A 27,937-nucleotide genomic window follows, 5' to 3' on the forward strand; every position below is an offset into this window, starting at 1 on the left:
TTAATTAGGTCTGAAAATGTGTAACAATAGGAAACAACATCACAATGGAACATGGCGCAGGATATGGGAGTTACAAGTGGGCAAGGAGATGCATCAGTACTCACAAAGTTATTGTGTATGGAGGAAGGGGATAAGGAGGAGGCCAACAAGATGGGAAATAGGGGATCTGGATAATAAAGATCATTACATATAATACAAGGGGGTTAGGAAAGGGGATAAAATGGACAGCAATTAGAAGAATGGTACAAAAGGAAAGAGTTGACATGTTATGTATACAAGAAACTAAGAAGGAGCAGCTAGATAAATATGCCTATCATGCATTGTGGGGAGATACAAAAGTTAAGTGGGAACTGCAACCAACCATCAATAGAACAAGAGGACTGCTATGCTTGTGGAATGAAAACTCATTCAGACTGGACAGGAAGACAAGTGGTCAAGGTTTTATTTTTCTAGAGGGTATATGGGTCCCTGATGGGCAGAAGGTGTCTATTATCAACATATATGCACCATGCAACATGACACAAAAGAGAAATCTGTGGGAACAAATTAAACAGCTGTGAGATTTAAGCCCAGGAGTGTTGTGGTGCATACTTGGAGATTTCAATAGTATCAGGAGACCAAAGGAGAGAGTAGGGCTGTCCCAAAGGGGGGAAATAGATAGTAATATGGATGAGTTCAATGAATGGATAGAGGACCTTCAACTTCAAGATGTACCTAGTGTGGGGACGAAATTCACATGGTACAAACCTAATGGGACAGCAAAGAGCAGGTTGGACAGATTTCTTGTATGTGATGAATGGCTTTGGAAATGGCAAGGTACCACACAATTTATTTTGGAAAGAAATTTCTAGGATCATTGCCCAGTCATGCTGAAATCTCTCGAGTTATTGACTGGGGACCCCGACCTTTCAAGATTTTAAGTTGCTGGTTTCATGACAAATCATTTCAAAGGCAATGAATAACAATGTAAGAGGTTGGGGGGGGGGGGGGGGTTTGCTCCAAGAAAAAAAAAAAAGGATCAAGGGTAGGCTGAAAATCTAAAATAAGGAGCAATTTGGAGATACCCCTCCAAAGGTAGCAACTATTGAGAAGGAACTAAATAGGCTTGAATCTAAAGGTGAGGATAGACAGCTATCTGTGTCGGTCTCCAACGTGAAGGGCAGGAAGAAATTTGGCAAAAGCATGGTAAGAGCACTCTTTAATGCATTGAAAGCATGATGGGCGGCAAGGGTCCATTCAAAAGGGTCTTGGGCTGTCAACTTGGTCAACGGAGCCGCAATGGATGCATAACCACAAATAAACAGGCAATAGAATCCAGCGAGGCCCAAAAACTACGCAACACCCTGATGAATTTCAGCGTTGGGCACTAGAGAATAGCTTCAACCTTAGCCTGGACAGGTTCAACTCCCTAAGCCGAAACCAGGTGGCCAAGATACTCAACCTAAGTTTATGCGAAAGAATATTTTGACAATTTAAGAAAAAATTGTCCATCCAAAAGAACCTAAAAGGCTTGTTCCAAATGAGTTAAATTTTCACTTAAGGTTCGACTATAAATTAATATATCGTCGAAGAATACTATGATAAAATGTCGAAGACATGGTCGGCAAAATGGAATTCATTGTCGCCTGAAACGATGACAGAGCATTGCACAACCCAAACGACTTCACTCTGAATTCATAGTGGTCGTGATGAGTGCAGAAAGCCGTCTAACAGACATCATCCTCATGCATTAAAAGGTGATGATATCCCTGAAGGTCTAACTTCAAAAACCAAGTTGCACCCCCAAGTTCATCAAGGAGCTCATCAATTGTGGGGATCGGCAAACGATCCTTGATGGTAATCTCATTCAACGCGCGATAGTCAACACAAAACCTCTAGGAGCCGTCATGTTTTCTGACCAAGAGTACCAACGACAAGAAGGGGCTGGTGCTAGGGCAAATGAGCCCCTTCTGCAACATTGAATCAACCTGGGCTTCAATTTCATGTTTCTGGAAATGAGGGTAATGATAGGGGCGAGCGTTCATAGGTTCGGAGTTTGGAAGGAGGTGTATATGGTGATTGGTAAGTCGCGAAGGAGGCAAGGAATGTGATGTCTGATACAGGGGAGCAAATTTAGTGATGAAGGTGTGAATTTCCGGAAGAAGTTGGGTTGTGTTTGGGTTGAAGGGAGCTTTGTCGATATAATGCAAATATGAAAGCAGGCACTGGCTCCATCATTGCGAACCAAAGGACGAAGTTGAGGTGGAGTGATGAGATGAAGAGAGGAGTCAGTGTCGCCCTTCAACTCAACAATGTGTTCTTCTCGGAAAAACTTTATAGATACATCATTGTAGTCCATCAACACAGGGCCAAGGGATTTGAGCCACTGCACTCCCAACACTAGGTTCGCACCACATAGCAGCAGGACGTGGAGGTCAATGGTGAAAGTGACGTCCTAGACATGTACCGGAATAGCTTCACAGAGAAGGTGGCAATCTAGCTGATGTCCATTACCCACCATTACGCGAAAAGGAGTAGTGGTTCGAGGTGACAGGCCCAATTGGTTTACTAGATGCTCCTAAATGAAGTTGTGGGTACTACCCCCATCAACTAAGATCACCACCTTCTGTGTTGCAATGTGACCCAAAAGACACAAAGTCTCAGGAGCTAAATGGCCCGAATGTGTGTGTAAGCTGATGTGGGCCTGAGGTGGGTCATGGGTATCAAGTGGGTTGGGTAATAATGGGTCCATGGTAGGGTTATCTTCTAGAAAACCCTCATCATCTTCTGCAATCAAAAGAAAAGCCTTAGAGGCGCATTTGTGGCCGCGATGGAACTTCTCATCGCAATTGAAACAGAGGTCATGCTCTCGTTGCAAGGCTAACTCCTCAAGAGACAATCACTTGATAGGTAGAGAAGGGAGTGTTTTCGAAGGCGTAGGTAGCAAAGGGGAAGAGGATGACGCCAGAGAAAACGAAGGAGGAGACAACGTGTTGGAAGATGGAATTGGGGCAGGTCTGCTGCGGAAGGAGCGTCAACTATCGAGAACTTTCTCCTCCTAGAGTTTAGCCAAGCCAGCCGCCTGTACCAACATCAGTGGTTGCAGGGCCTGAACTTCAAGGCGAATCTCCAGGGTCAAGCCGGAAATGAAGCAGCTCAAGAGGAATTGCGGTGCGAGACCGATGATTCGGTTTGCCAGGACCTCGAACTCAGAAAGGTATGCCTGGACAGTGCTGTGTTGCGTTAATTTGAACAAAGTCCCAGTAGGGTCCTCATACTGGGAAAGGGCAAAGCAAGTCTAAAGAGCTTGGAGAAATATCGGTCAAGACATGAGATGACCATTACGGGTCATCCACTGGAACCAAGCAAGAGCTCTACCTTCCATGTAAAAGGAAGCGATAGTTAGACACTCATGGTTAGGGTTTGAGTGAAATTCAAAGAACTGATTTATCTTGAATATCCAACCTAGAGGGTTTGTACCATCGAACCTTGGGACTTCAAGCTTCATGCCATGAGAAGAAGAAGGCGAAAAAGGTGGTGGAATGGCGGTAGAGGACGATGGGGAGTGACCAGATGATTCAGCGGTAGCAAGTTTGTGAATGAGTTCGTCCAGCTTAAGGGTCATGGTGTGAAGGGTCTCCCTAAGGGATAATTGATGGGTTATGAGCTTGGTGATGGAGTCCTCAAGTCTGTCGGAGTTCACCTTGGATTGAGTCGGTTCCTCCATTGAAGACGAACAACGAGAGCACCAAATTGTTATTGCACGAGGATGATAACAAGCAAGAACCTGGCTTCGAGGGCCAATGACCTCCAGAATAAAGAGAAGGAGAATATTAAGGTATTTTCATTGCCTCTGCTTTATTACAAGAATTCTATATTTATAGTGGTATTACAAATAACAGAATTTGTAATTTAGTGCTAACAGAATTAGTGGAAAAGCAAATGGCAGACCAAAATGGAAATATGGCAGACAGGATTGCCGGCTCAGCTTCCAACGGTTCAGACATAGTCCTTGAGGTACCCAGGTGTGGTCACCTTCCCATGAACCTTCCTCTTGATCGTGGCCGAGGTTCATTCTTCCTATCAATAAGTTAGGTAAGGTTTAAACTTTTCTTGGTCTCTATGCTAGTATGCAGCTGTATACTTTATGTTCTTGGTTTGTTGCAAGGGAAAATATTTTTTTCAAATAGGTGAGGTTAATCTCAACCTAAGCTATCTCTCTTGCCAAATTTAATAAAGTTCAATGATAAACCTAACATTCAAATTGTTTTGCAAGATAGCAAGTTACATAACAAGAAAACCTATTGGAAAAATAAGAAAGTAGTACAATATAAACGAGAGAAGAGGGAAATAAATTAATTTAAAAAGCTAAAGAGACCTGGAATTTTCCTTGATATGTGCATTTTCATATGTAATAGTCAATCTTTCACGTAGGGTCTTGCATTCTTCTCTACAAGATTCCAATTCATTCCTCACCTAACATTTATAGACAAATTTTATTAATTTAAGCAGATGGAACCATGAAAATCAGAAAGAAAACTATCTATCAAACTTGAAAACACCATTGGCAAAAATCATACAAAACTTTATCAATTTTCTTCTTTACTACACTTTTCATAATATCGAAAAATTATTTTCTATAGGGTTTTATCATAAACTTATTTGTGTTTAGACAATGGAATGATAGACAATGGCAGTGCATATAGCCGCCAGAGTGCGTTATAGCGCCCTATTGACATCTCTTGTTGTCTAGTAGCAAGATGATAAAATGCTTTTTTGCATAGAAACTCAAGGAGGAAATATAAACGAATGTTCCACTTGGATATGACTCCACAAATGACAGGAATAAGGCATGAGTAGATTAAAAAAGACTCTATATGGCCTCATTCTTGGTTTGGAAGCTTCACCAGCTGTCCTTAAGATACAGTCAAAACCAAGGTCCATATAAAACATTCACACGAAGGTAAAGTCATACCATTTCTAGTCTATGTAAATTATATGATTATTGCAAGTGATGATGATGCTAAAATTGTCAAAGTCCAAGGGAGAAATTAGCAACTCAATTTAAAATACTTCCTGAGTATTGAGGTTGCCTTGTCCAAACAAGGTAACTATTTCTCCAGAAAATGTCCTGCATCTTCCTAAAGAGACAAGTTGGATTGCAAAATCCCTAAAGCACCCATAGAGCAGAATCACAAAATTGGAAGTGATGAGGAGACCCCAATAGTGGAGTAAACCCAGCATTAGAGATTAGTGGAGTTAGAATAGACTAGCTACTTATGGTGCCAACTGTCCATTTCTGTTTTCTTTTAGATGACACTTTCTATCAATTATAACTGACAACTAGATAGGTGTGTTGAGATTAAAGGACATAATTGAAAATCTGTGTATTTCTCTTTATTCATTGACTCAAAGACTGTGTGATATATAGATAAAAAAAAGAAGCTAGTAAAAAGGAAAAGATTAATCAAAATCTAATCTAAATCTTAGAGATATAATCCTAGTAGATAAGATAAAAGTTTCCTACTTTCCTAGAAATAAGGTTATCATATCTCTTAATCTCTACCATATCATAAACAGAATCATATATTAATCTCTACCATATTATAACAGAATCATATCTTATCATATATCCTAAATCTCTATCATATCTTAATAAGGTGCATCATGACAACTAGATGGGAGCATTGTGTAACAGAACATGTGCGAACTAGCACTCTTGTAATTTAATTTTACATTTCAATAATATTCATCAACATTCTACTGCAAGATTTATCAATTTGTAATAAGTGGGACAGTTCTATCAATGCCACACCAAGTTGAACACAACTTATATAGTCAGTATGGTTAGTTAATTCATGCAAGACCCATGAGAGACATGTTCAAGCACTGAATAGAATTCTATAGTATTTGAAGGCTACCCGCTACCCTAGAAAGAGGATTATTATTTAAGAAAGAAGGAAGATTGTCCAGAGATATATACAAATGTAGATTATGACAGATTGATGGTTGATAAGAGACCCATCATAGGATATTATTGCATATTCTTTGGTTGAAATTTGATGAAATGAAAAAGCAAAATGTTTTGTGAGGTTGAGTGAAAAGGCAGAAATTCATGATGTGGAATGAAGATGACACTTGATGACCTCAGAATAGAGCATGAAGTTTCTATAAAGTTATTTTGTGAAAATAAGTCCACCAATCCACCATAAACATTACACCATAATTATCAATCCCAAATAGTGGCAGGAAGCGGCCAACACCAAAACCACTATAGCAGGATAAAAGGATGGCTGATATTGTGAAATTTTAGATACAAGTTTAATAGCTACATGTGTATATATGTGCGTGTGCCCAAATATAAGAAATTACCCAAAATTAGAGACAGTCATATGCTAGCAATAGAGAAGAGAGATGAAATCATGAAAGACATGGGAGAGGGAGAGTGTTAAATGCAACAAAATGAAAGTGCGGAATGTCTGAGAGAACAAGGAACGGTGAGAGAATGAAGTGAATAGAAGGAACACACCAGAATATTCGAGATAGTGCCAGAGAACAAAGCATGGATAGAAACACCAAGAAGGTGCCAGAAGATGTCGGATATGGATGGAAACATCAGGGGTTGTCCAGAAAAGATCTGTCAGCAGTGGGCGGTAGAACAGAGCAGAAGAGAAAGTGTGGATACTAGGGGTTGCCTGGGTATCAAAGAAGAAATGGATTCGGAATATAAGGGAATAAAAGTTTCCAATTTTACTGCCATTTAAAAACATAAAACAACACTGCGGGGTGAGGTGGTTAAATCATCCTTGGTCCCCGAAACATTGGGAGAAGCCGAAAACGGCTGCAAAGGGTGCAATTAGAACACAATAGTCGTGACTGGAAGATGCGACGTGGTGAGTTCAGCAGGAGCAGGAGGGACCAGCGAGGCTATTGACTACTATGCATTGCACACAACCCAGTTCAACATGATTGGGATAAACACACAGAGATAGAAATCCATTTCACCAGTTTGAGGGAGAATTTTCTGTGGGCTGTGGCACAGTTACCGTAATTAGCACATGACTTCACTTCATTTTTGTATAGATTTGTTTCACTAATTCCCTATAATTATGACAGATTTTATTTGTACACATTTTATTTCCCTGTAATTCCTTAATTGGAACATACTACAATTAGCCTATATATTGTAAACATCAAACATCTTTTGTACCAATACCATTAAATCTCAACTCTCTTTTTGGTCCCTCTCAATAACTAAAATTCTAAAACTCTATCACTGCAAACATATATATATATATATATATATATATATATATATATACCAATGTTTTCCAATAAATGCTAGGTGAGTTATAAACAAATAGTACTATAAACAACATTCATGTCCTAATTATAAATCAGAAAAAGGACCAATGTTTTCCAATAAATGCTAGGTGAGTTACAATCCAAAAAAATATTGCAGCTTTAAGGATCCCGTGTATGAAAATAAATAAATAAATTATAAAAAACTTGAGATTTGAATTTTGTGTGTATTCTCACACATTCAATCTACCTTTCATTGCTTACTATTAAATATATATATAGGGTACAAAGAGAGGGAGACAGCTGTTTACACTTACACAATACAGCTGTCTCCACAATACAGCTTTCTACATACAGCTACAATACACAATAATTCAACACTCCCCTCAAATTGGAGCATACAAATCATATACACCAAGCTTGAAACATATAGATTGAATCCTAGTTCCTCTTAAGGACTTAGTTAAAATATCTGTCAACTGGTCATTAGAATTGATGAACCCAGTGATAATCTCCTTGGACAATAATTTCTCTCGAATGAAATGATAATCAATCTCTATGTGTTTAGTCTTTTCATGAAAGACTGGATATGAGGCAATGTGAAGAGCTGCCTGATTATCACAGTATAACTTCATTTGCACCACTTCACAAAATTCCAACTCTTGGAGAAATTGTTTAATCCACATAAGTTCACATGTAACCATAGCCATAGATCGATATTCAGCCTCTGCACTAGATCGAGCAACAACAGTTTGTTTCTTGCTCTTCCAAGCGATAACATTTCCTCCAATAAAAACACAATATCCTGAGGTAAATTTCCTGTCTATGGGACAACCAGCCCAATCTGCATCACAATATCTAGAAACTTGAGTGTTACCCTTGTCTTCATACAACAATCCCTGTCCTGGAGCCTTCTTTACATATCTGAGAATACGCATGACAGTATTCCAATGATCAACATGAGGATTTTGCATAAATTGGCTAACAACCCCAACAGCAAAAGAAATATCAGGTCTTGTAATGGTGAGATAAATGAGTTTTCCCACAAGTCTCCTGTATCTCTCGGGATCAGGGTAAATTTCACTTTGATCTGCCATGAGCTTTAGATTTAGGTCCATAGGACTATCAACAGGCCTATAATTTTGCATGCATGTTTCCTCCAATATATCAAGAGCATACTTTCTCTGTGAAATCACAACACCATCTCTTGAATGAACCACTTCAATACCAAGAAAGTACTTCAAATATCCCAGGTCTTTGGTCTGAAAATGACTGAATAAGTGCTCTTTTAGCTGAGAGATCTTAGTAGCATCATTTCTTGTAATCACTATATCATCAACATAGACCATTAGATAAACACACTTTCCAGGAGATGTATGACAATAAAAAACAGAATGATCTGCTTCACTTCGTTTCAACCTAAAAAGTTACACAATATGACTAAATTTGCCAAACCAAGCTCGAGGAGATTGCTTCAACCCATAGAGAGATCGGTGTAGCTTGCACACTAGGCCATACTTCCCCTAAGCAACAAATCCAAGAGGTTGCTCCATATAAATTTCCTCCTCAAGATCACCATGAAAGAACACATTTTTAATGTCAAGTTGATGGAGAGGCCAATGACGCATGGCAGCCATAGCAAAAAACAATCGAACAGTGGTGATTTTAGCTACAGGAGAAAAAGTATCACAATAATCAAGGTCATAGATCTAAGTGTATCCTTTAGCTACTAACCGAGCCTTAAGCCGATCAACCTCACCATTGGGCCCAACTTTAATAGTATAGACCCATCTACAGCCAACAGTTTTCTTATCGGGAGGAAGAGGGACAAGTTCCCAAGTACCATTGTTTTCAAGAGCCTGCATTTCATCAATCATGGCTTGTCGCCATCCAGGATGATCAAGTGCCTCATGAATATTGTTAGAAACAGTAAGAGAAGACAATGAGAAAACAAAAGAAAAGTATGAAGGAGACAATCGATGATAACTCAAGAAATTATAAATAGGAAGAGGATTACGAGTAGATCGAGTACCTTTCCTGAGGGCAATGGACCAGTCTGAATCAGAGTTATGAGAAGAAGTGGAGGAGGAAGGATCCATGGTTTGAGGATCTGTTGGAGGAGGATCAAAATCACGAGAAGAAGACTCAGGCACTGTAGAAATAACTTGTCATGTCCTGCATTGATATGTAATGAGAGGTGGAGGAGCAACTTCAGTTGAACTTGGTAGATGAGATGGGATTCCATTAACACTTTGGTTGGGATTACTCATAGGACCAGGAGATGGGACTAGAAGAACTTGCTGAAGGGAAGAAGAATAGTCTATGGAGGACGAGAAGAAAGGTGTGTCCTCAAAAAAGGTAACATCAGCAGACATATAATATTGTCTTGTAGCTGGAGAGTAACACTTGTAACCCTTTTGAATACGAGAATATCCCAAAAGACACATTTAATGGCCTTAGTAGAGAGTTTGTCTAAACCTGGAGAGAGATCATAGACAAAACAAGTACAACCAAACACCCTAAGAGAGACATGAAACAATGGATCATGAGGAAAAATAATTGAGTGAGGAATCTAATTTTCAAGAGAAGAAGAAGGCATCTTGTTTATTAAGAAACAAGCAGTGAGAACTGCATCTCCCCAATGGTGTGTAGGAACATTTGAGTTTAACATTAGGGAGCGTGCAGTTTCAAGGAGATGATGATTCTTCCTCTTTGCTATGCCATTTTGTTGTGGTGTATGAGAACATGTGGACTGATGTAAAATATCTTTTGAGGATAAAAAGGAGGATAGATCATGAGAAAAATACTCTTTAGCATTATCACTTTTGAAAATCTTAATAATTTTTCCAAATTGGTTCTTAATCTCATTAAAGAAAGACATAAATATAGGCAAAAGTTCAGATTTGTCTTTCATTAAATAAACCCAAGTACATCTAGAGAATTCATCAATAAAGGTTACAAAATATCTAAAACCAAAAGATGTGACACGACTTGGTCCCCAAATATCAAAATGAATGGTAGAGAAAGTCGAGTTACATCTTTTTTCAATTTGAGGAAATGATGAACTAGCATGTTTCCCTAATTGACAAGATTCACATTCTAAGACTTGAAGATTCTTAAGACTAGGAACCATCTTTCAATTTTGGTAGACTTGGGTGACCCAGACGATCATGCAAAAGCTTGGACTTTGAAGATGCAAAACAGGACATAGGAAGGCTGGATTCTAAGTAATAAAGTCCTCGTGATTCATGTCCTTCTCCAATCAGACGACCCGTACCATGTTCCTGAATAACAAAAGAATTAGCATCAAAGGTTACTGAGCAATTTAACGAACGAGTGAACTGACTTAAATGAGATTAAGTTGTAGGGACAATGAGGAATAAATAATACTCCTCATCAGAAAACTTAGACTCTAATTTTTCTAATTTAGATACATGTGCTAACTTGTCAGGAAAGTCATGTAAGGAGTAACAATTTTCTTGAGTATGATCCATCCTCTTGCAATAGGTGCATTGAAGACGTCCACTCCTTCCACCGCGGCCTCCTCTATTGTTACGACTTCCTCCTCTTCCACGAGGTGAAACCATGGCTGATGTTTCCACGACTTCAACTAAGTTTTCATCTTTCAACACATGGGGCACACGAAGAAGTCTAGTAACTAGAGTCCATTAACGGAACTTGATCACCAGCAAGGACTTGATCACGCACATGATCAAATATCTGAATGTAGGCTTCTCAAAATAAGAAAATCATGTAAAACTTGTCCAACTTCCTATTTACTTCCTCCAAAGAGCAGCCACAAGAAACCTTTTTAACTCTTCCACTGCTGCTCGAGTTTTACCTATATGTGCAATCATATCATGGCTGGTATGTTTGAGTGCATCAACTTTTTGGGTTGCATCAAAAAGACTTTGAATATCATTGGCAAATATCTCTTGGGCCTTCTTCCAAAAAGAACATGTTTTGAATGATTTAAGGATTTCCAAAACATCTGGCTCAACAAATTGCCACAGCACAGCACATAGTTGAAAGTCAAATTTTTCCCACTCAGATTTCTTGTCGTTTGGGACAGCACTAGCTCCTTTTTCCAAATGGTCATGATATCCTTGGCCAAGAAACCACAACTCCACTGAGGCAGACCAAGACAAGTAGTTCTTCCAGTTGAGTTTTGCAATAGTGATGGTGGGGGTTCCAGAGAAAGAAAACACAGGACCGGCAAAGGCCATTTCTGATCAAAAAGACGAAGCCCTAACAGAGAAGGAGAAGGGAATGCAAGGGCTGGAACGATCAAGCAGTCAATACCAAAAAACAGGGACTGAAACGTGCCCAGAAGGAGACGATGAAGCTGTTGGAACTGGTCTGGTGAGCTTCCAGTGACCGGAGGGCAGCGCGTGGATGTCACGCGCCAGAATTGGCATGAATTGGTGGCGGCGCGTGGCTGAGATTTTGGCCACGCAACTTCTAGGGGTGAGTCGCGCTCTTCAAGGCGCACCCAACCCTGGGTTCGCCGGAAGATAAGGTGGTCGGAGACGGTGGCGGCCAGCGACGGACGGTGGCTGGAGACAATCAGAACGGTTACCCGCTCTGATACCAACTTGAGATTTGAATTTTGTGTGTATTCTCACACATTCAATCTACCTTTCATTGCTTACTATTAAATATATATATATATATATATATATATATATATATATATATATATATATATTCTGTTTACACTTACACAATACAGCTTTCTACATACAGCTACAATACACAATACTTTAACAAAAACAATTAAGGGAACTAATAAAGGTTTCCTAGATAGCAGAGATGTGAATCTTACTTCTAATAATTTTGTTGATAATGATGTAATTTGCACATTGTTTGACTTTGCTTGTTCTTCTATGGCTAGAAGTGCATCTTTCTCTTTGGCAGACCATATTGCCCTTTCCTCCTCTATTTCCAAAAGGGAATCAGTGAGTTGCTGCCAGATCAAGACGATACAATGGAAAACCTTAATAAAAGAAACCTCCTAAAAAGGGAAGAATCACAATAAAGTAAAAGAAAAGAATAGTTGAAGTTGCACTACCATAGCCAACTCCTCCTTTTCTTCCATCAGTACTTCAACAGAGCTTTTCAATTTTTCTTGGTTGATATCAGATTCTTCCAATCTTTGTTTCTGGATGGACAAGAATAAGATTCCAAATTTCATGGTTTGAATGAGAAAGCAATCAAAGCATATCATCAATTAAATATTACCATTGTTAGAGTAGTTAGCTACTTATGTTGGTTGCTAATAAATATTGATTAGTCAATTTCTGTTAGAGTAATCACATGCTAGAGTAGTCAATTTCTGTTACAACTGACAACTTTTGATTAGTCCATTCCAAAGTAATAAAAGTACCTCAATTAGCATACATGCATTGATCTCAGCAAAGATCACTAGTGAATCACATTAAATATAATTCAAATTCAAATTCTCGATTTTTTTATATTATGTTTATTGAGAAAAACTTAAGTCTCACATCGATTAGAGATAGTGTCAAGATAGAATATATAAGCGTGGGGAAACTCTCACCCTATGAGTTGGGGTTGACTTAGGTCCAAACCCACATTCTAAGAATGTCTACAATCTGTCTCCCCATTTAAGAGCATTTTGGGCTTAAAGCATGGACAATGCACTAGCGATAGTAGCAAACATACCTTGAGCTTAAATTCAACATTTTATTAGAAGAATGGGCATAGTAATGAACTCTAAACCACTTAGGCATAGAGACTCTGATACTGTCACAAACCAACTATTCCAAAAGCTTAAGTTGTCCAGAGAAGGAGATTACTGATTACGTGAATGGTTTTTAATTTTTTAAATATTATATTTCTTACATGTCCCCCAATTTTATATTATATTTGCAACAGAGATCAATAGAGAATTCTGTTCAATAAATTCAGTTTCTCTCATTCTCTCCCCCAACTATGTTTTACTTTCCATCATTTTTCTCTCAGCTCTTTAACTCTATCAGCTATCTAACAACTGAGTCAAAAGGACAAAACTAGGAAGAAATTTACAGAAAAACTTACAAGAGCTGAAATTTCCTCCATCAAATTATATAGTTCAGAGGTTGATGTATTCAGTTTTTCAGTCAAGCCTTCGAGTTCTGACATCAAACCTTCATTAATAGATATCACCTCTTCTTTCTCCATCAACATAGCTGCAATTTTTTCTTCCAACGAAGCAATTTTTGCTTCTGATTCAAATGCAAAAACTTCCAGCTTTTTGTGCTCTTCCTGATCAGTTACAAATAACATGAATTAGAGCAACTAAACATAACCTATTGTGACCAAAAGCATGAATTACTGAATTAGAGTAACTAAGTAACATATGTATATGCATACACATACAAATAACAGGAAGAACAATAATTGCACCAAATTTGAATAAAAGTCAATCAACTCTCACTATAAACCAAAGCACTGATAAAGTAAACTTATTTCTTGCTACATTAGTTATTTATATTTTATAAATGGTGTTAAAGGCTTGCTAAAAGAATAGCCGCAGTTGTAGCAAGCATACATCAAGTATTCAAGTTTCAATGTCAAAACCTGTAATGTTTGTTCCAGAGAAATTGCCAGACCCTTTGGTCTTTTAGGATCAAACATCTTTGAACCCCTTTCAACAATTGAATCACGTCTTCTTCCTGCAAGTGAATCACGTTTATTGATATCACGTTCAAGAAGAGAGTTTTGACCGTGCAACCGTTTAATCTCTCGTTCAGCATAGGCTTTCTCACCCTAAGGAACACCTTATATGTTAGGGTATAAAATGATATGATTCTGAGAAGTAAATAACTTATAATGAAACCAAGAAATCAGCAGATGTGACAAAAACAACCTCAAGTTTTGTTTTCTCTTGTATGGTAATCTTAAGCTTAGACTCAGTTTCTTTCAACTTGGATTTTGTCTTCTCCAGATCTTTTCTTAAAGTTTCCCTATCCTTGGTCACTGAAGACGATGTCAAACATGATAAATCCTTTTCAAGAGTTTGAATATAAGAAATCAACTCTGCATTTTCAAATTTATGCTGTTCTAAGTTTTCCTGTAACAATAATAAACAGTTAGTGCCCCCCATTTTCTGTAGCACATATTCACAAAAATTGACAGATAGGATGGAAAACATATCAACAAATAAAGGCCAACCATCAAAGAATTTTGGGAATTCTGAGAATCTAGTTTTGACTCCTGAAGATGCTTCTGAAGATCAGCCAATTGGTTGTCCAGAAGAATCTGCAGCACAAATATTAGACCAACTAGAACATCTCTAGAAATATATCAAAATAGAAAGGAAACTTTACCTTTTCATTCTCAAGCTCAAATATTTTTTTTCTCAAGCAAGAATTCAACTTCTGATAATTACTCAAGACTAAACTTTGTTCTGCAGAATCCTGAGATACTGAGGTTTTCAAAACCTGTAACAACCATAAAATATTAAGCCCATGCACTAATAGAGCATACACATTTTTAGATACAATGATTATTTATTAGTTAGAAAACAAAAGATAGCTTGTCAAGGCATTATATGAAGTCATTACTCTGCAATTTCATTTCTTATAATGGATATTGATCTTTTAGTGCGTCAATGAGTCAATCAATATACTTACAAGGAGCATATCATAGAGAGCAGAGAAATTTGTAATAGCGTCATCCACCATAAACATAACACTTTGAACAGCATCTTTTGAGTTTTGAATTTCAGACACAATTTCTTCAATTCCCATGGAAACACTGATCACAAAGTCAAAATTTCCATCCTACATGAAGCTTCAAGAATCAGTTTTATAGGATAGGATATAGTATAAATCATAGTCATGTAGAATAGTAAATTTATATTTAATCAAGAAGACATTAAAGAAAGCAAGAATCTAAATCTAAATGTTAATACAAAGCATCAAATGCATACATTAATGTTGCTCGCAGTTTCAGTGGAAGTAAGTTGTTCATTAGCCAGTCGAGCTGTCTCCTGTGCACTTATAAGCTCTTCATAGAGCTAAGCAAATAAAACATAATACAGGAATTATAAATGTCAATTAGGAAATAGATGACAGTATGGCACAGATTGATACATCTCCAGCTTGCTCCCTATATAAAATTTGTAAAAATAGATTCTAGACAAATACTTATGGGTGCTCAATTTAGGAATGCAATTTATACCCTTGGAGTAACCCATCCTTGCTACCATATTTTACAAACAAAAAGGCAAAAACAACAAAAATATGTTGAATGATAAACATATATACAACTTATACACAGGCAACTAGTATTTACTATTCTCTCCTTTTCACCTTTATTCCAGGTACCAAGTGGGGAATGTAGCAACATAAACAGATGAAGTTGCTGTATCAATATCCTAGATATCTTGAAGTATTTTTAACATCAAGGCGGACAAAAAAACAGAAGAAAGAAAGCTTTTCCCTAGGCTTGACTTAAGTTTAGCTTTAGCAGTAGATCAACTTTACTGGAGTTCATAGGGTAGATCAGAGTTCAGACAATGTTAATTCCAGAAGTGTGTAATGAATGAAAGTTATGCTTTGCAAAATTAATTGAGGATCAGTGTGAGTGGGCAGTTATTGCATGTGACCGTTATGCTTTGTCAAGTTTAATTTAAGAATACAGTTTAAGTGGACATTTATGGTGTTGTATTTGTAAGTTTCCGAACAAAGAATATTCTCTTAGATGACGAGAGTCTTTGGGACAGCTGTATCATTGCTGTCAGTGGCGGATCCAGACCCAGAGTCAATGGGGGCAAAAAAGAATATTTATTATCATACATATGAAAATAAAATACAAAATAGGGTAAAATATGCTTTTGATCCCTATAAAATTTTTGGAGTTTGGTTTCTCTCTAAAATGTTTTCTGTTTTTCTTCCCTATATTTTTTTAAATGCACCACTTTTGGTCCTCTATCTAAACCACTTTCCTCCTTCCCTTTATAAACCATTATCTAAACGACTTTGAGGCACAAAAGTGGCGAATTTCACAATTAGAAGGACAAAAAACGGATAAAAACATTGAGACTAAAACCAAACTTTGAAAATTTTCAAGAAACCAAAAACATATTTTATCATATAAGATAGAATGAAATGTCCAACCGAATAAAGCATAAAAGGACAAAACCTAGAAAGAAACTAGTCAATAAAAGAAAAAATTGACGACAACTAAAAAATTGAAGACAGTGAGATCAAATTATAAAAATAGGAAGGAAAAAAATAACAACACTAGATATATCCTTAGGTTTTTTTCAACAAAATCATTACTACCTAGGTCCACCACTGATTGATGTAGTTTGTAGTTCGAGTGTTTTCTGCGTTTCAGTAAATATTTCAATCCCTATAAAATTTTTGGAGTTTGGTTTCTCTCTAAAATGTTTTCTGTTTTTCTTCCCTATATTTTTTGAAATGCACCACTTTTGGTCCTCTATCTAAACCACTTTCCTCCTACCCTTTATAAAGCATTATCTAAACGACTTTGAGGCGCAAAAGTGGCGAATTTCAAAATTAGAAGGACAAAAAACGGATAAAAAAATTGAGACTAAAACCAAACTTTGAAAATTTTCAAGAAACCAAAAACATATTTTATCATATAAGATAGAATGAAATGTCCAACCGAATAAAGCATAAAAGGACAAAACCTAGAAAGAAACTAGTCAATAAAAGAAAAAATTGACGACAACTAAAAAATTGAAGACAGTGAGATCAAATTATAAAAATAGGAGGGGGAAAAATAACAACACTAGATATATCCTTAGGTTTTTTTCAACAAAATAATTACTACCTAGGTCCGTCACTGATTGATGTAGTTTGTAGTTCGAGTGTTTTCTGCATTTCAGTAAATATTTCAACTAGTTCCTGATGTTCTATCAAATCTAGTAATCAGCACCTCCTAATCAGATTAGAAGGCATAGTATAGTTAAAGAAGCATTATTGACTTAAACAATTATTACCTCTTCATATTTCTCCCTAGCACATATGTTCTGCTTTGTTGCCAGACCAACAACATTATCCAAGCTTTTTTGGCTTGACAAGTTTTCCATTTCCAAAACCTTAATCTTCATAATGCAAAGAAAAATATATAAGACAGTTAGAAATCATAATATATATATATATATATATATATATATATATATATATATACATATTATAAAATTATTTTAATCAAATAAACATTGGAAGTAAAGCAATAACAGATAAAAAGAAACAGGAAAAAGGAAAACAAAATAAAACCTGATCTTGAAGTCTCTTGATAACAAGAATAGCATCTGACTCTCTAAAATTCACATTTTTATCAGCATTCAAGCTACCACTATGAGCATAATTTAAAGAGTCGATAGATTCCTTAGAATGAAGGCATTGAAGAGAAGTTTCCTCAATTAGCTGTTTTCTCAATGATTCAATCTGTATCTCACTTATAGTTCTCTGCAATAAGAAAAACATGGGCATGTATTGAGTCTAGCAGTTTCTGGTGCCGGAATTGAATCAACAAATAAGGGAGGCGGGGCAACCTGAGTTTCAAATTTTAGAAACAAACTCTCATATTCTGCCTGCAATTCTAGAAATTTGTTGTCCTCCTCCTATTTGCAAGATATTAGTATACAAACTACTAAAGATTGAAGAAATGAAATACAAACTACTAAAAATTGAAGAAATGAAAATATTAATGAGACATCTCACATCACAAACCATGGACAAGCTTTTCTTCAGCGATGGTGCCTTTTTCCTGTTTGTTACATGCAATAAAGCACAGGGGTTTGGTAGATTACAATCCTTGTTAGTATCATCTTTATTATCTTCTTCTTGCTTGAAGGGCTCATCCACAGAAACATCTTCATTTACAAGTTCCTCAAAAGGAAGAAGTGGTCCCATGTCTCGTTTAGGTCTTATGGGTTTTATAGTAGAAGCACTAGGTTGGATGCCAGGGTATACCTTAGAGCATAAAACAAATGAATTAGGATTGCAAATATGAGATACAAGCAACAAGATAACTATCATAGTCTAAAATAAATGGCATATATATTATGCAAGGATAACAGTGGTAATACATTGAATTTCTAACATGTTAAGTTTCTAGCAACCTATATAAGAAAATTATATATACAGTTGATATTATGGGGTTTTAAGTATTGAGGGAGGAAGAGAGATAAATGAGAATGAAACACTAATTGATATTAACTTAGAAGTATTACAATGTGTTGATATATTGATGTGCTCATAAAACCTAGAGCACTAAACGTCATTTATATTACTTATAATCCTAACTAAATAGCGAAACAAATCATGATAAGGAAATATGGTAACTAAATCTAAGAGATAACAAGGAAATAGGGAAACTAATAAAACTAACTACTGTACCATGGTGCTAGAAGGCTCCTCGCTATGTGAAGGTATAGGGGAGAGTCATTGTACACAACCTTATCTTTCCATATGCAAAGAGGAAATTTCCAGATTTGAACCCATGACTAATCCCAGAGAATAATGTATATGATATGATAATATTCCTACATTTTAACACACACACACCCCAAACAAAATCAAAATCAAACTATATAATTTGAGACTATGGAATAAAGGGACTCAACTGCAGGGCCGCCTAACACTTCTAGTAAAGCTGCAAAGGTAGGTGCATATTGCTAGAAAGCTGCAAGAGTAGATTGATATCTTTGGGAAAGCCATAGGACCAAGCTAATTTCTCTACAGAAGCTGCAAGACCAGGAACATATCTCTAGGAAAGCCATGGGGCCAACCTGATCTCGCTAATTTCACAAAGCATTATTTGAACCAACGAGGAGAGCAAATCTGTGTAGAAGAGGTCATGGGTCAACGAGAGTGGAAATTGTAATACTCCGATTGAATCACACCAGAATAAGAAGGATCCAGAGGTTGTCCAGGTATGGGACTGTACAACTAAGGATAGCTTAAAGGAATTTATTGGTACTACCTATACCAATAAGATGCATCTACTTTTCGATAGTCCATCACTTAAGAATTTCATAGTTAAGCGTGCTTGGCTTGGAATAGTTGTGGGATGGGTGACCTTCTGAGAAGTTTCCCGAAAAGCGTGTGAGTGAAGATAAGGCATGCTAAAAAGTTTCGTATTGGTTTTGTGGAGTCAATTATTGATCTTGGAAGCAGGCAAAGCTGATTTTCAAGGTCTCAAGAAGGACTACCTACGAAGGGTTCTGACCGGTGGAGGGTTCTAACTAACAAGGATGTTAAGTGAAATGTCACAGTGTGAAGTACTATAGAGTACGAGTTGCCAAGCAGTCGATAGTCAAGAATGTTACAGTAATGAACTAAATAGTTAACAAAAGCAGTGGAAAAAGTCCTTAATGATAAAACAAAGGTCTAAACCTGCCTGAATAATGACATAGTAACAGGGATCAGTGACACTAGCTGGAGGCTATTTGAAACATGCTAACAAAATGCACAGTAAATGAGACTAGAACTCAGAAATATAAGTGTTAAGGCACGTTGTAGATGTCACAACAAAAAAGCAAACCAATTAAGGAGATGCCGAAATAAAAAACCCAACCAAGAACTGCAAAAAGGACACGACAAACAGAAAGCTATTTAAAATGAGCCAATAAAATGCATGGCAGCTCAGACAGAAAAGAAGGTAGACAATTATGAAAATATCCAAAGATATAATAGTGTTTTACTGTGTAACCTTATGCGTCAATGTAGATCACACCTCATGCTATTTATAATATGGAAAAAGGAATCAATATTGATTACAAGATCAATCAATTACTGATTAATAAGGAAACTAAATAATAGGTAATAAGGAAAATAATCTCATACTAAACTGTTGTAATTAAAACACATCAAATCATATATTTCACCCTCCCCCTCAAGCTGGAGCATATATGTCATACAACCAAACTTATTACAAATGTGGTAAACCCAACAAAAACGAAAATAAAGACAGCTTGTGTGGTTGCGCCGAAAAACCACGGTAGCAACCAACGAAGGCCTGTAGTTGTGACGGGTGTTCAAGCAAATCACGCCCTCAAGTGGAAGGAGACTATTCCAATGTGATGCTCTCCAGAGATGCGTCACACGTCATGTGCGTGAACTTCTCTCACAGGAAAAGGTCCCTGCGTGGGGTTGTTGCGACGGTGTGTTGAGTTGGTTGTGCACGTGGACGACATGGCGTTCTTGAAAGGTCGCTAATGCAGACCAACAAGAAGGCGATGCACTGGCTGCCAAATAGGCCCAACAATGGGTGCAGGTATTGTTCACCGCAAAGAAAGTTGCACGATAATGTATTATTTTGTGCAAGGGACGTTGGTGAACGTCGTTGTAGAAGTGGAGTTTGAAGGAATCTCGGTAACCATGAAGGGAAAGGCAATGGTGGTCGTCGGCGAAAGGATGCCAAGCTAACAAACGGCAGCAAAGGTGTGTGGTAATGCATGCATGTTTGTGAAGAGAAGGAACATAACCTTAGAAGGGTAGGGAAAGGTCCACTAGGGAGAATATGTCCCCGGCGGAGAATGACTTTTGTTATTCCTTTGTCAAGAATAACCTAAGCTCTAATACCATATAACTGTGTTTTACTATGAAATGTTGTGTGTCAATGTAGACCACACCTCATGCTATTTATAATGTGGAAAAAGGAATTAATATTGATTACAAGATCAATCAATTATTGATTAATAAGGAAACTAAATAATGAGTAATAAGGGAAATATTCTCATACTAAACTGCTGAAATTAAAACATATCAAATCATATATTTCACAGGTTGAACTTGCCAGAAGGAACACCACCACATAAGGAAGCAAAAATGCTAGAAGATACCATAGGGTTGACATGGCAAGAAAAATGATCCATGGCAAGGAAGAATCATGAAATGGAGAAGAACTCCAAATTTTAAAGAACATAGTAACAGACAAGACAGGTCACAAAGAATAAAACAACTCCAACACCATGTTGAATTTAGAGTGGGAGATTCAAGAACAATCACTCAAATGGAGAGAACAATTTGGAAAGAAATTATGAATATAATTGTTTCTTATTCAGCTCAATGCAATGCATAGGAAGATCCATATTTAGACTCTAAATAGACTTATTGGATGAAAGTCTGTAAATTACAGAATGCCAAAACTTTGAAGAACAAAACTAAATTTGCCAAATCATGCTCTCGGACTTTGTTTAAGACCATATCAGGCTTTTCGTAACTTGCAAACAAATCCACTAGACTCCCCCTAAGCCACAAATTCGGGAGGTTGCCCCATATAGACTTCCTCAGCTAAATCACCATGTAGGAATGCATTCTTGATGTCCAACTAATAAAGGGGCCACTAGCGCATAGCTGCCATGGACAGTAAGAGTCAAATAGAGGCCATCTTAGCGACCGGAGAGAAGGTGCCATTGTAGTCAAGACCAAAGATGAGTGTAGCCTTTGGCTACAAGTCATGCCTTCAATCATTCGATCTGCCTGTCGAGTCCAACTTTAATGGTAAAGACCCAACAACAACCAACAAGAGATTTCACTAGAGGTGGAGGAACAAAAGCCCATGTCTAATTAGATTTTGGAGCTTGCATCTCATCAATCATCACTTGTTGCCATCCTCGATGTGAAAGTGCTTCCTGCACAGTTTTAGGAATAGAAACAAAGGAAAGGGCAGACACAAATGCATAATGGGAAGGTGAAAGACAATGATAACTAGAGAAATTATAAATAGGATGGGGATTTCGAGTAGTACAATTACCTTTGCGGATGGCGATGGGTAAGTCAAAGTCAACCACAATAGGATGAACGATTGAAGCAGGAGATGATGCATCGGTCTCTACAGTAGGGGGTGCTTCCACAGGTTGGGGTTGAGGACAACGGTGATAAATAAGAAAACAAAATGTTACGGGAGGGGAAGAAACATGAGGGATGATAGAAGGAATAGGTAATACCTAAGATACAACAGTGTTGTTAAAAAGCGGTTATGGCGGCGCCATGGCGGTATGGATTCACGGGTTTTCGAAAAAACACCACCAAATAGCGGTGGCGTTGCGGGTTTCGTATGGCGGCCGCCATAGCCATAGCGGTCAATGCGGAATGATGGTTATGGCGGAAGAGAGCTTTTTTCTTTTAAAATTTTTGCAACGCATCGTATTGGGCCGACCCGACCCAACCCTAACCCAATTTTCGCATGCAAAAGGAGACGAGGAGCACGAGCACAAACAGCAACAAGCGAACTCCAACGCAACCAGCAGCACCACGCGAGCTCCAGCGCGACGACGGCATGTTTGTCGACGGCGACGGCGAACTCTAGTCTCTAGCACGACGACAGCAACACCACCATGCACTAGTGACATGGCACCCCGCACCACGCACACGACAAACGGACGGCAACAGCGAAAGTATGTGACTGGTTCTGTTTTTTTTTGTTTTTTTTGTACTGTTTTTTTTTTGTCTGACACTCGTTTTTTATATTTGGTTTTGCTTTTTTTTTCTATTTGGCACCCATTTTTTATTTTTGGTTCTGCTTTTTTTTTCCGTTTGACACACATTTTTTATTTTTGGTTCTGCATTTTTTTTTGTTCAGCCCTCTTCTAAATATATATTGTTTTGTTAATATATATATATATATATATATATATATATATTTGGTCCACCATTTGCCGCTACGCCATCCATCATATTTTTATGACGGATTTTTGGCTTTCCGCCATTAACAACATTGAGATACATATTCAAAGGAGATAGGCGAGTTAAAAAAGGTGTATCTTCAAAGAAGGTGACATCAGCAGACATGTAAAAGCGGTGGTTGGCAGGAGAGTAGCACCAATAACCTTTTTGTTGCGTGAATAACCAAGAAAGATGCACTTGATAGCCCGAGCTATCAACTTATCAAGACCTCGAGTAAGATAATGCACACAACAAATAGAACCAAAAACACGAGGAGGAATATGAGACAAAAGCTCATCAAGGAATAAAACATAGTGAGGTACATTGTTATCGATAGAAGAAGAGGCCATTCTATTGATTAGATGTTAGATTTCATCTTAAAATCAATTGACACTAAGTGAAATTGCCAAATAGATATATAAGTTGCACCCCAAGAACTGAGGCAAGCAATATGGGACTTCTTAAGACCCCCCTCCACAGCTTCCTGCCAAAACAAGCGAGCCTACTAGAATAGGCAAGAACTAAGATGGGCTATAGGCTCTGATACCATGTTAGATTTCAGCTTAAAACCAATTGGTACTAAGCGAAGTTGTCCAACAAATATATAAGTTCCACCCCAAGAACTGAGGCAGGTAATGTGGGACTTTCTAACAATAGATACCCAGCCGTAAGAACTACATCCCACCCCACCCCCCCACCCCCAAAAAAAAAAAAATTGAAGGTGCATTTGAGTGAGTGAGGAGGGTACCAGCAGTGTCAATAATATGCCGATGTTTGCATTCAGCAACACCCTTTGGTTGCGGTGTGTGGGGACAAAAGGATTGGTGGATCATACCATGAGAAGTCATAAAAGTGCAAAAAGAATCAGAAAATATTCTCTTGCATTGTCACTACGCAAAGCACGAACTTTATTGCCAAATTGGGTATGAATTTAAAGACAATTTTTGAAAGATAGAGAACAATTTCAGAACGCTATTTCATTAAGAAAATCCAAGTATTTCTAGAAAAATCATCATTGAATGTGACAGTACCTAAGATAGAGGGGATACGACTAGAGCCCCAAATATCTGAATGGACGAGCAAAAGGAGAATTTGTATGATGTGGATCTCTAGCAAGAATGGTAGCCCGAACATGTTTGACTAGCAAACATGACTCACAATCTAAAGATTGCAACTTGGAAAGACCAAGGACTATAGCCTTCAATTTATTCAAACTAGAATTACCGAAACAACGATGAAGGCGACTTAGAGACTCTATGGAGGTACAAGCAACAGCGGTTGGTGAGTGGAAGTAATAAAGACCCATGTGCCACATATCTTGTGCCAATCATCTGTCCTGTAGTTCGGTCTTGTATACAAAAAGAGTCATAAAGGAATGTAATAGAACAGTTCAGAACCTGCTGGGCAGTGAGCAAGAAAGCAGAGCAATAAAGCAACAGGGGCAAAACAAGGGAACTGGGTCGCACAGGTTCTGGCCAGAAAATGCAGGTGAGAAGCATGAGTTGTGCATAACAGGAAAGGCATCACACAAACACATCCATTTGTTTCAGATACAACAAAACTGTACAGAATTTCATTTTAGAAAAAACACTCATGAAAATCCCTTCAATGCACTGTAATTTTAAACTTAGCACCTAAGATTTTAGGACATTTTAAAAATTTTAGGAAGAGTTCGCAATCTTGGCCAAATTGCATGTGACAGGGCGTGAATCTATGTTGCTATAGCGGCTGAAAGAGCCATGACACTAAACTGCAACCCTACAGTGCCCAAATAGTGGCCACCGGCTACTCTGCTCCACCACTATAGTGCACTATTGATAACATAGGTTAAGAATAGATAATCGAGATATGGACTGGACTTGGACCAGAGACAGGCCATTAATAAACCCTGTGCCTGTGAAAAGTTTTATAAACAAGGAAATGCTTCTTAGTAGTTCTAAATTGTCTCTTGCTACAGCATAAGATTGTAGTATAAAAGTTACTGTATTTTGCCTCAAATAAAGGATAAATAATGTGATAACAAGTAGGAACGATATAATAAATTTAATAAGCAAAAAACATAGATACCAATTCATAATTCATATAAAATAAGACCCATCATAACTAACAATGAACTATTAGAAAGAAGGTGAAATGTTACATTTCTGAGATGCTCCCCTGAAAGATTTCCTATACACCATGTATCCCGCCTCTTGTCCTGCAGTGCATGCATGAAAAGTTAATCACTCAATGGTAGCGAGAGAAGAGGAGGATACAAGGTCAAAAAGATCGGGCAAAATCATAATAGTTGCACATGTTGGCCATAAGAAAAAGTATATATGTTTCTGGGCAGCAATTGCATCAAGAGAACTGGAAATAACAATTAAAGAGGAAATTAGGAAAAGCCGTTGCTGGGGAAAAGTGTGATTAATTATAATTCTTGCATAGGCTGAATTGGTGATTACAGCTTTAGAAGCAGTTTGTTAGTTCCTATAGCATCCTCTTTAATTGTGATTAGTATTTTAGATTTGGATGAAATGAGCTGCAACCACCCTAAAGCTCGAAAGTAATAGTTACCATTTATATTGTATGCATATGGTTAGGGCTTCAAATGATCAGATTATAAGTTGTTGAGGGATCGATACTAAGGTTATTTCAAGTTGAGTAGTGTGATTGACTAAGGCATTACAGGGAATTCACCTCTTCAATTTTCTGACCTTAACATTCTCCTCATCTCCTTTCTTCTTCTATAACTGAAGTGTCAAAATTACAAAACCCAAAATACTTTCAATGGCCTACTCACAACCTTGATTTTAGCCTTGACTCCCTTTAATTTCCAAACAAAGCATGTATAAGAATCTTATTCATCTCATTTCCAGCCTCTTTGATCATGACACAAATCTAACATTATCATTGATAACACTTCTTTATTATAAACCAAATAATGCGAAGTAGACTCTTTTCAAGATTTGTTCCTAACTGGAAATAGAATATTCTAATAATAAATACAATATCAGAAATTATATCAAAACATAGTCTCACAGTTCCATTATTTAATTTCCCAAATAAATGACAAATGGAAAAGGAAAATATAAGAAAACAGGAAAAGAAGAAATACTTATGCAGAGAACTGGATGTCTATGTTCCATTCAAACATGTAACATTCTCAAGACGTTTGAATTACAATTTGACAGAAACCAGGCAGATCCATCAGTCTACAAACCAGTCAAAGCTGTTCATTAGGAAGGTGCATGCTAGGATGCATAGGACACAACAGGAGTAGCTGTTGGATGGCAGTTATCAATAGAAAATAATTGATAATGGTTATATATAAGAGTATATGTAATAGTAGGAAACCACCTAAGGCAGTTACTTGTAGAAAATGACTGACTGCAGTTCTGCATCAGAAATATATGTGATAGTTGGGTGATAATATGAGGAATTATTGTTATCTGCAGTTTGTGGGCAGAGATTACCTACCTCTGTAGGAGACTTCTGTCTCTTGGACAGCAAGTGAATTGTATCGTGCGTCATTTGCATTTAGTAATATATTTCGTCAATTAATCTCTGGTGCTCTATCATTTTCAATCCAATGGGTCAGATCAAAGGAGAATTGTGGCCAGCAAACCATTAACCATGGCTAGGGCATCTGGCAGTGGATTTATAGGATGAAAAAATCACGGTGATGTATACCAGCATTGATAAGATGATGTCCAATGTGGAGGAGAAAATAGAAAATTTAACAGACAGTCTTCTTTTTGAAAGCAAAAATGCTTGGGCAAGTGCAGTGAAGATGAACAAGAGAGTTATAACAGAAGGGAGAAGAGTTCGACTGACAAGGGAGCAGATGAATATCGAATGGCAATGAAGGTGTAACTGCCATCTTTCTGTGGACAAGACCCTGTTGGATGGATCACAAGGGCTGAGACATACTTTGAAGTACAAAATACTCCTGAGGAAGTGAAGATCAAGTTATCCAAATTAAGTATGGAGGGGTCTGCCATCTGTTGGTCCAACTTGTTGAGGGAAACTGAGGATCCTCTTGGAAAAACTCAAGAAGGCAATGGTGATCAGATTTGGTGGAAGAAGAGAGGAAATCCCTATTAAGCAATTTGGAAGTGTAGAAAATACATTGAAGCATTTGAATTTCTGTCCTCTCAAGTGAACAGATTGCCTGAAGAATAGTAATTGGGGTATTTCCATGGAGGCTTGCAACCAAACATCAAATGAAGGGCTCATATCTTTAAACCAAGGACCTGCTTGAAGGCAATGGAGTTAGCCCAGGATATAGAAGAAAAAATCACCACAACTACCACACCAATCAGTAGTTACAACTTTCAGCCTAAATTTTGGCAGCAAAGCAATGTTGGAAAGAATCCGAAATGGAGTATGGGGGTGCAAGAAGGAGAAAATGTTTCATTCACTGCAGTTATTAATAGAAAATAGTTAGTATTAGACTATTAGTTATGTGTTAGGAGTTTATGTGATAATAGGAAATTATCTAATGGCAGTTATTTGTAGAAAATAACTAACTGCAGTTATGTATCAGAAATATATCTGATAGTAGTAGGGTGCAATAGAGGGAATTATTGTTATATGCAGTTTGTGGATAGAGATTACTTACTCCCAAAGTCCCAGTAGGAGACTTCTGTCTCTTAAGCAACAAGCAAATTGCAATACTGTGTGTCAATTGTGTTCAGTAATATATTTCATCAAATAATCTCCACTGCTCTCACAATTGACAGCTGTAAATAATGCCTATATTATAAAGGTATGGAGCACTAACAGCTTCTGATAAGTGATTCACAGGATGTTGATCACAAGCAATCAGTTGGGGAAAAATGGATATTCATTTCCATTGAAAGCAAAATAGTAAATGCAATTATTAGGCCTTAAGCATACAATTTAACTATCAGTGAGCAACAAAATCCTCTCAATAGTACACCAAAAGATGCAGTCATACAATTTAATATTTTTATTCCTAGGATGTATCCAAAACATAGTAAAATTAGCTTTAACGACCT

General features: G+C 37.4%; 1 protein-coding gene across 4 annotated transcripts in view; it reads right to left on the reverse strand.

The window, feature by feature from the left end:
• LOC100813718 (kinesin-like protein KIN-7O) overlaps nucleotides 1-27,937 on the reverse strand; it is a 37,815-nt gene that overhangs the window by 5,037 nt on the left and 4,841 nt on the right. For 2 of the 4 annotated variants that reach the window (XM_006601077.4, XM_006601076.4), the window contains exons 14-28: nucleotides 25,075-25,131; nucleotides 17,985-18,236; nucleotides 17,816-17,884; nucleotides 17,538-17,729; nucleotides 17,258-17,362; nucleotides 15,218-15,304; nucleotides 14,919-15,068; nucleotides 14,613-14,726; nucleotides 14,458-14,544; nucleotides 14,153-14,356; nucleotides 13,864-14,052; nucleotides 13,342-13,548; nucleotides 12,353-12,442; nucleotides 12,107-12,247; nucleotides 4,358-4,455 (exon numbers count right to left, since the gene is read on the reverse strand). In XM_006601077.4, the coding sequence (XP_006601140.1) occupies nucleotides 4,358-4,455; nucleotides 12,107-12,247; nucleotides 12,353-12,442; nucleotides 13,342-13,548; nucleotides 13,864-14,052; nucleotides 14,153-14,356; nucleotides 14,458-14,544; nucleotides 14,613-14,726; nucleotides 14,919-15,068; nucleotides 15,218-15,304; nucleotides 17,258-17,362; nucleotides 17,538-17,729; nucleotides 17,816-17,884; nucleotides 17,985-18,236; nucleotides 25,075-25,131 (2,042 nt within the window). The remainder of the gene's footprint in view (nucleotides 1-4,357; nucleotides 4,456-12,106; nucleotides 12,248-12,352; nucleotides 12,443-13,341; nucleotides 13,549-13,863; nucleotides 14,053-14,152; nucleotides 14,357-14,457; nucleotides 14,545-14,612; nucleotides 14,727-14,918; nucleotides 15,069-15,217; nucleotides 15,305-17,257; nucleotides 17,363-17,537; nucleotides 17,730-17,815; nucleotides 17,885-17,984; nucleotides 18,237-25,074; nucleotides 25,132-27,937) is intronic. The other 2 variants (XM_003549214.5, XM_014769803.3) reach the window with 2 other exon arrangements.

The sequence above is a fragment of the Glycine max genome, chromosome 17 (genome assembly GCF_000004515.6).
Source record: "Glycine max cultivar Williams 82 chromosome 17, Glycine_max_v4.0, whole genome shotgun sequence".
In the NCBI taxonomy this organism is placed as follows: domain Eukaryota; kingdom Viridiplantae; phylum Streptophyta; class Magnoliopsida; order Fabales; family Fabaceae; genus Glycine; species Glycine max.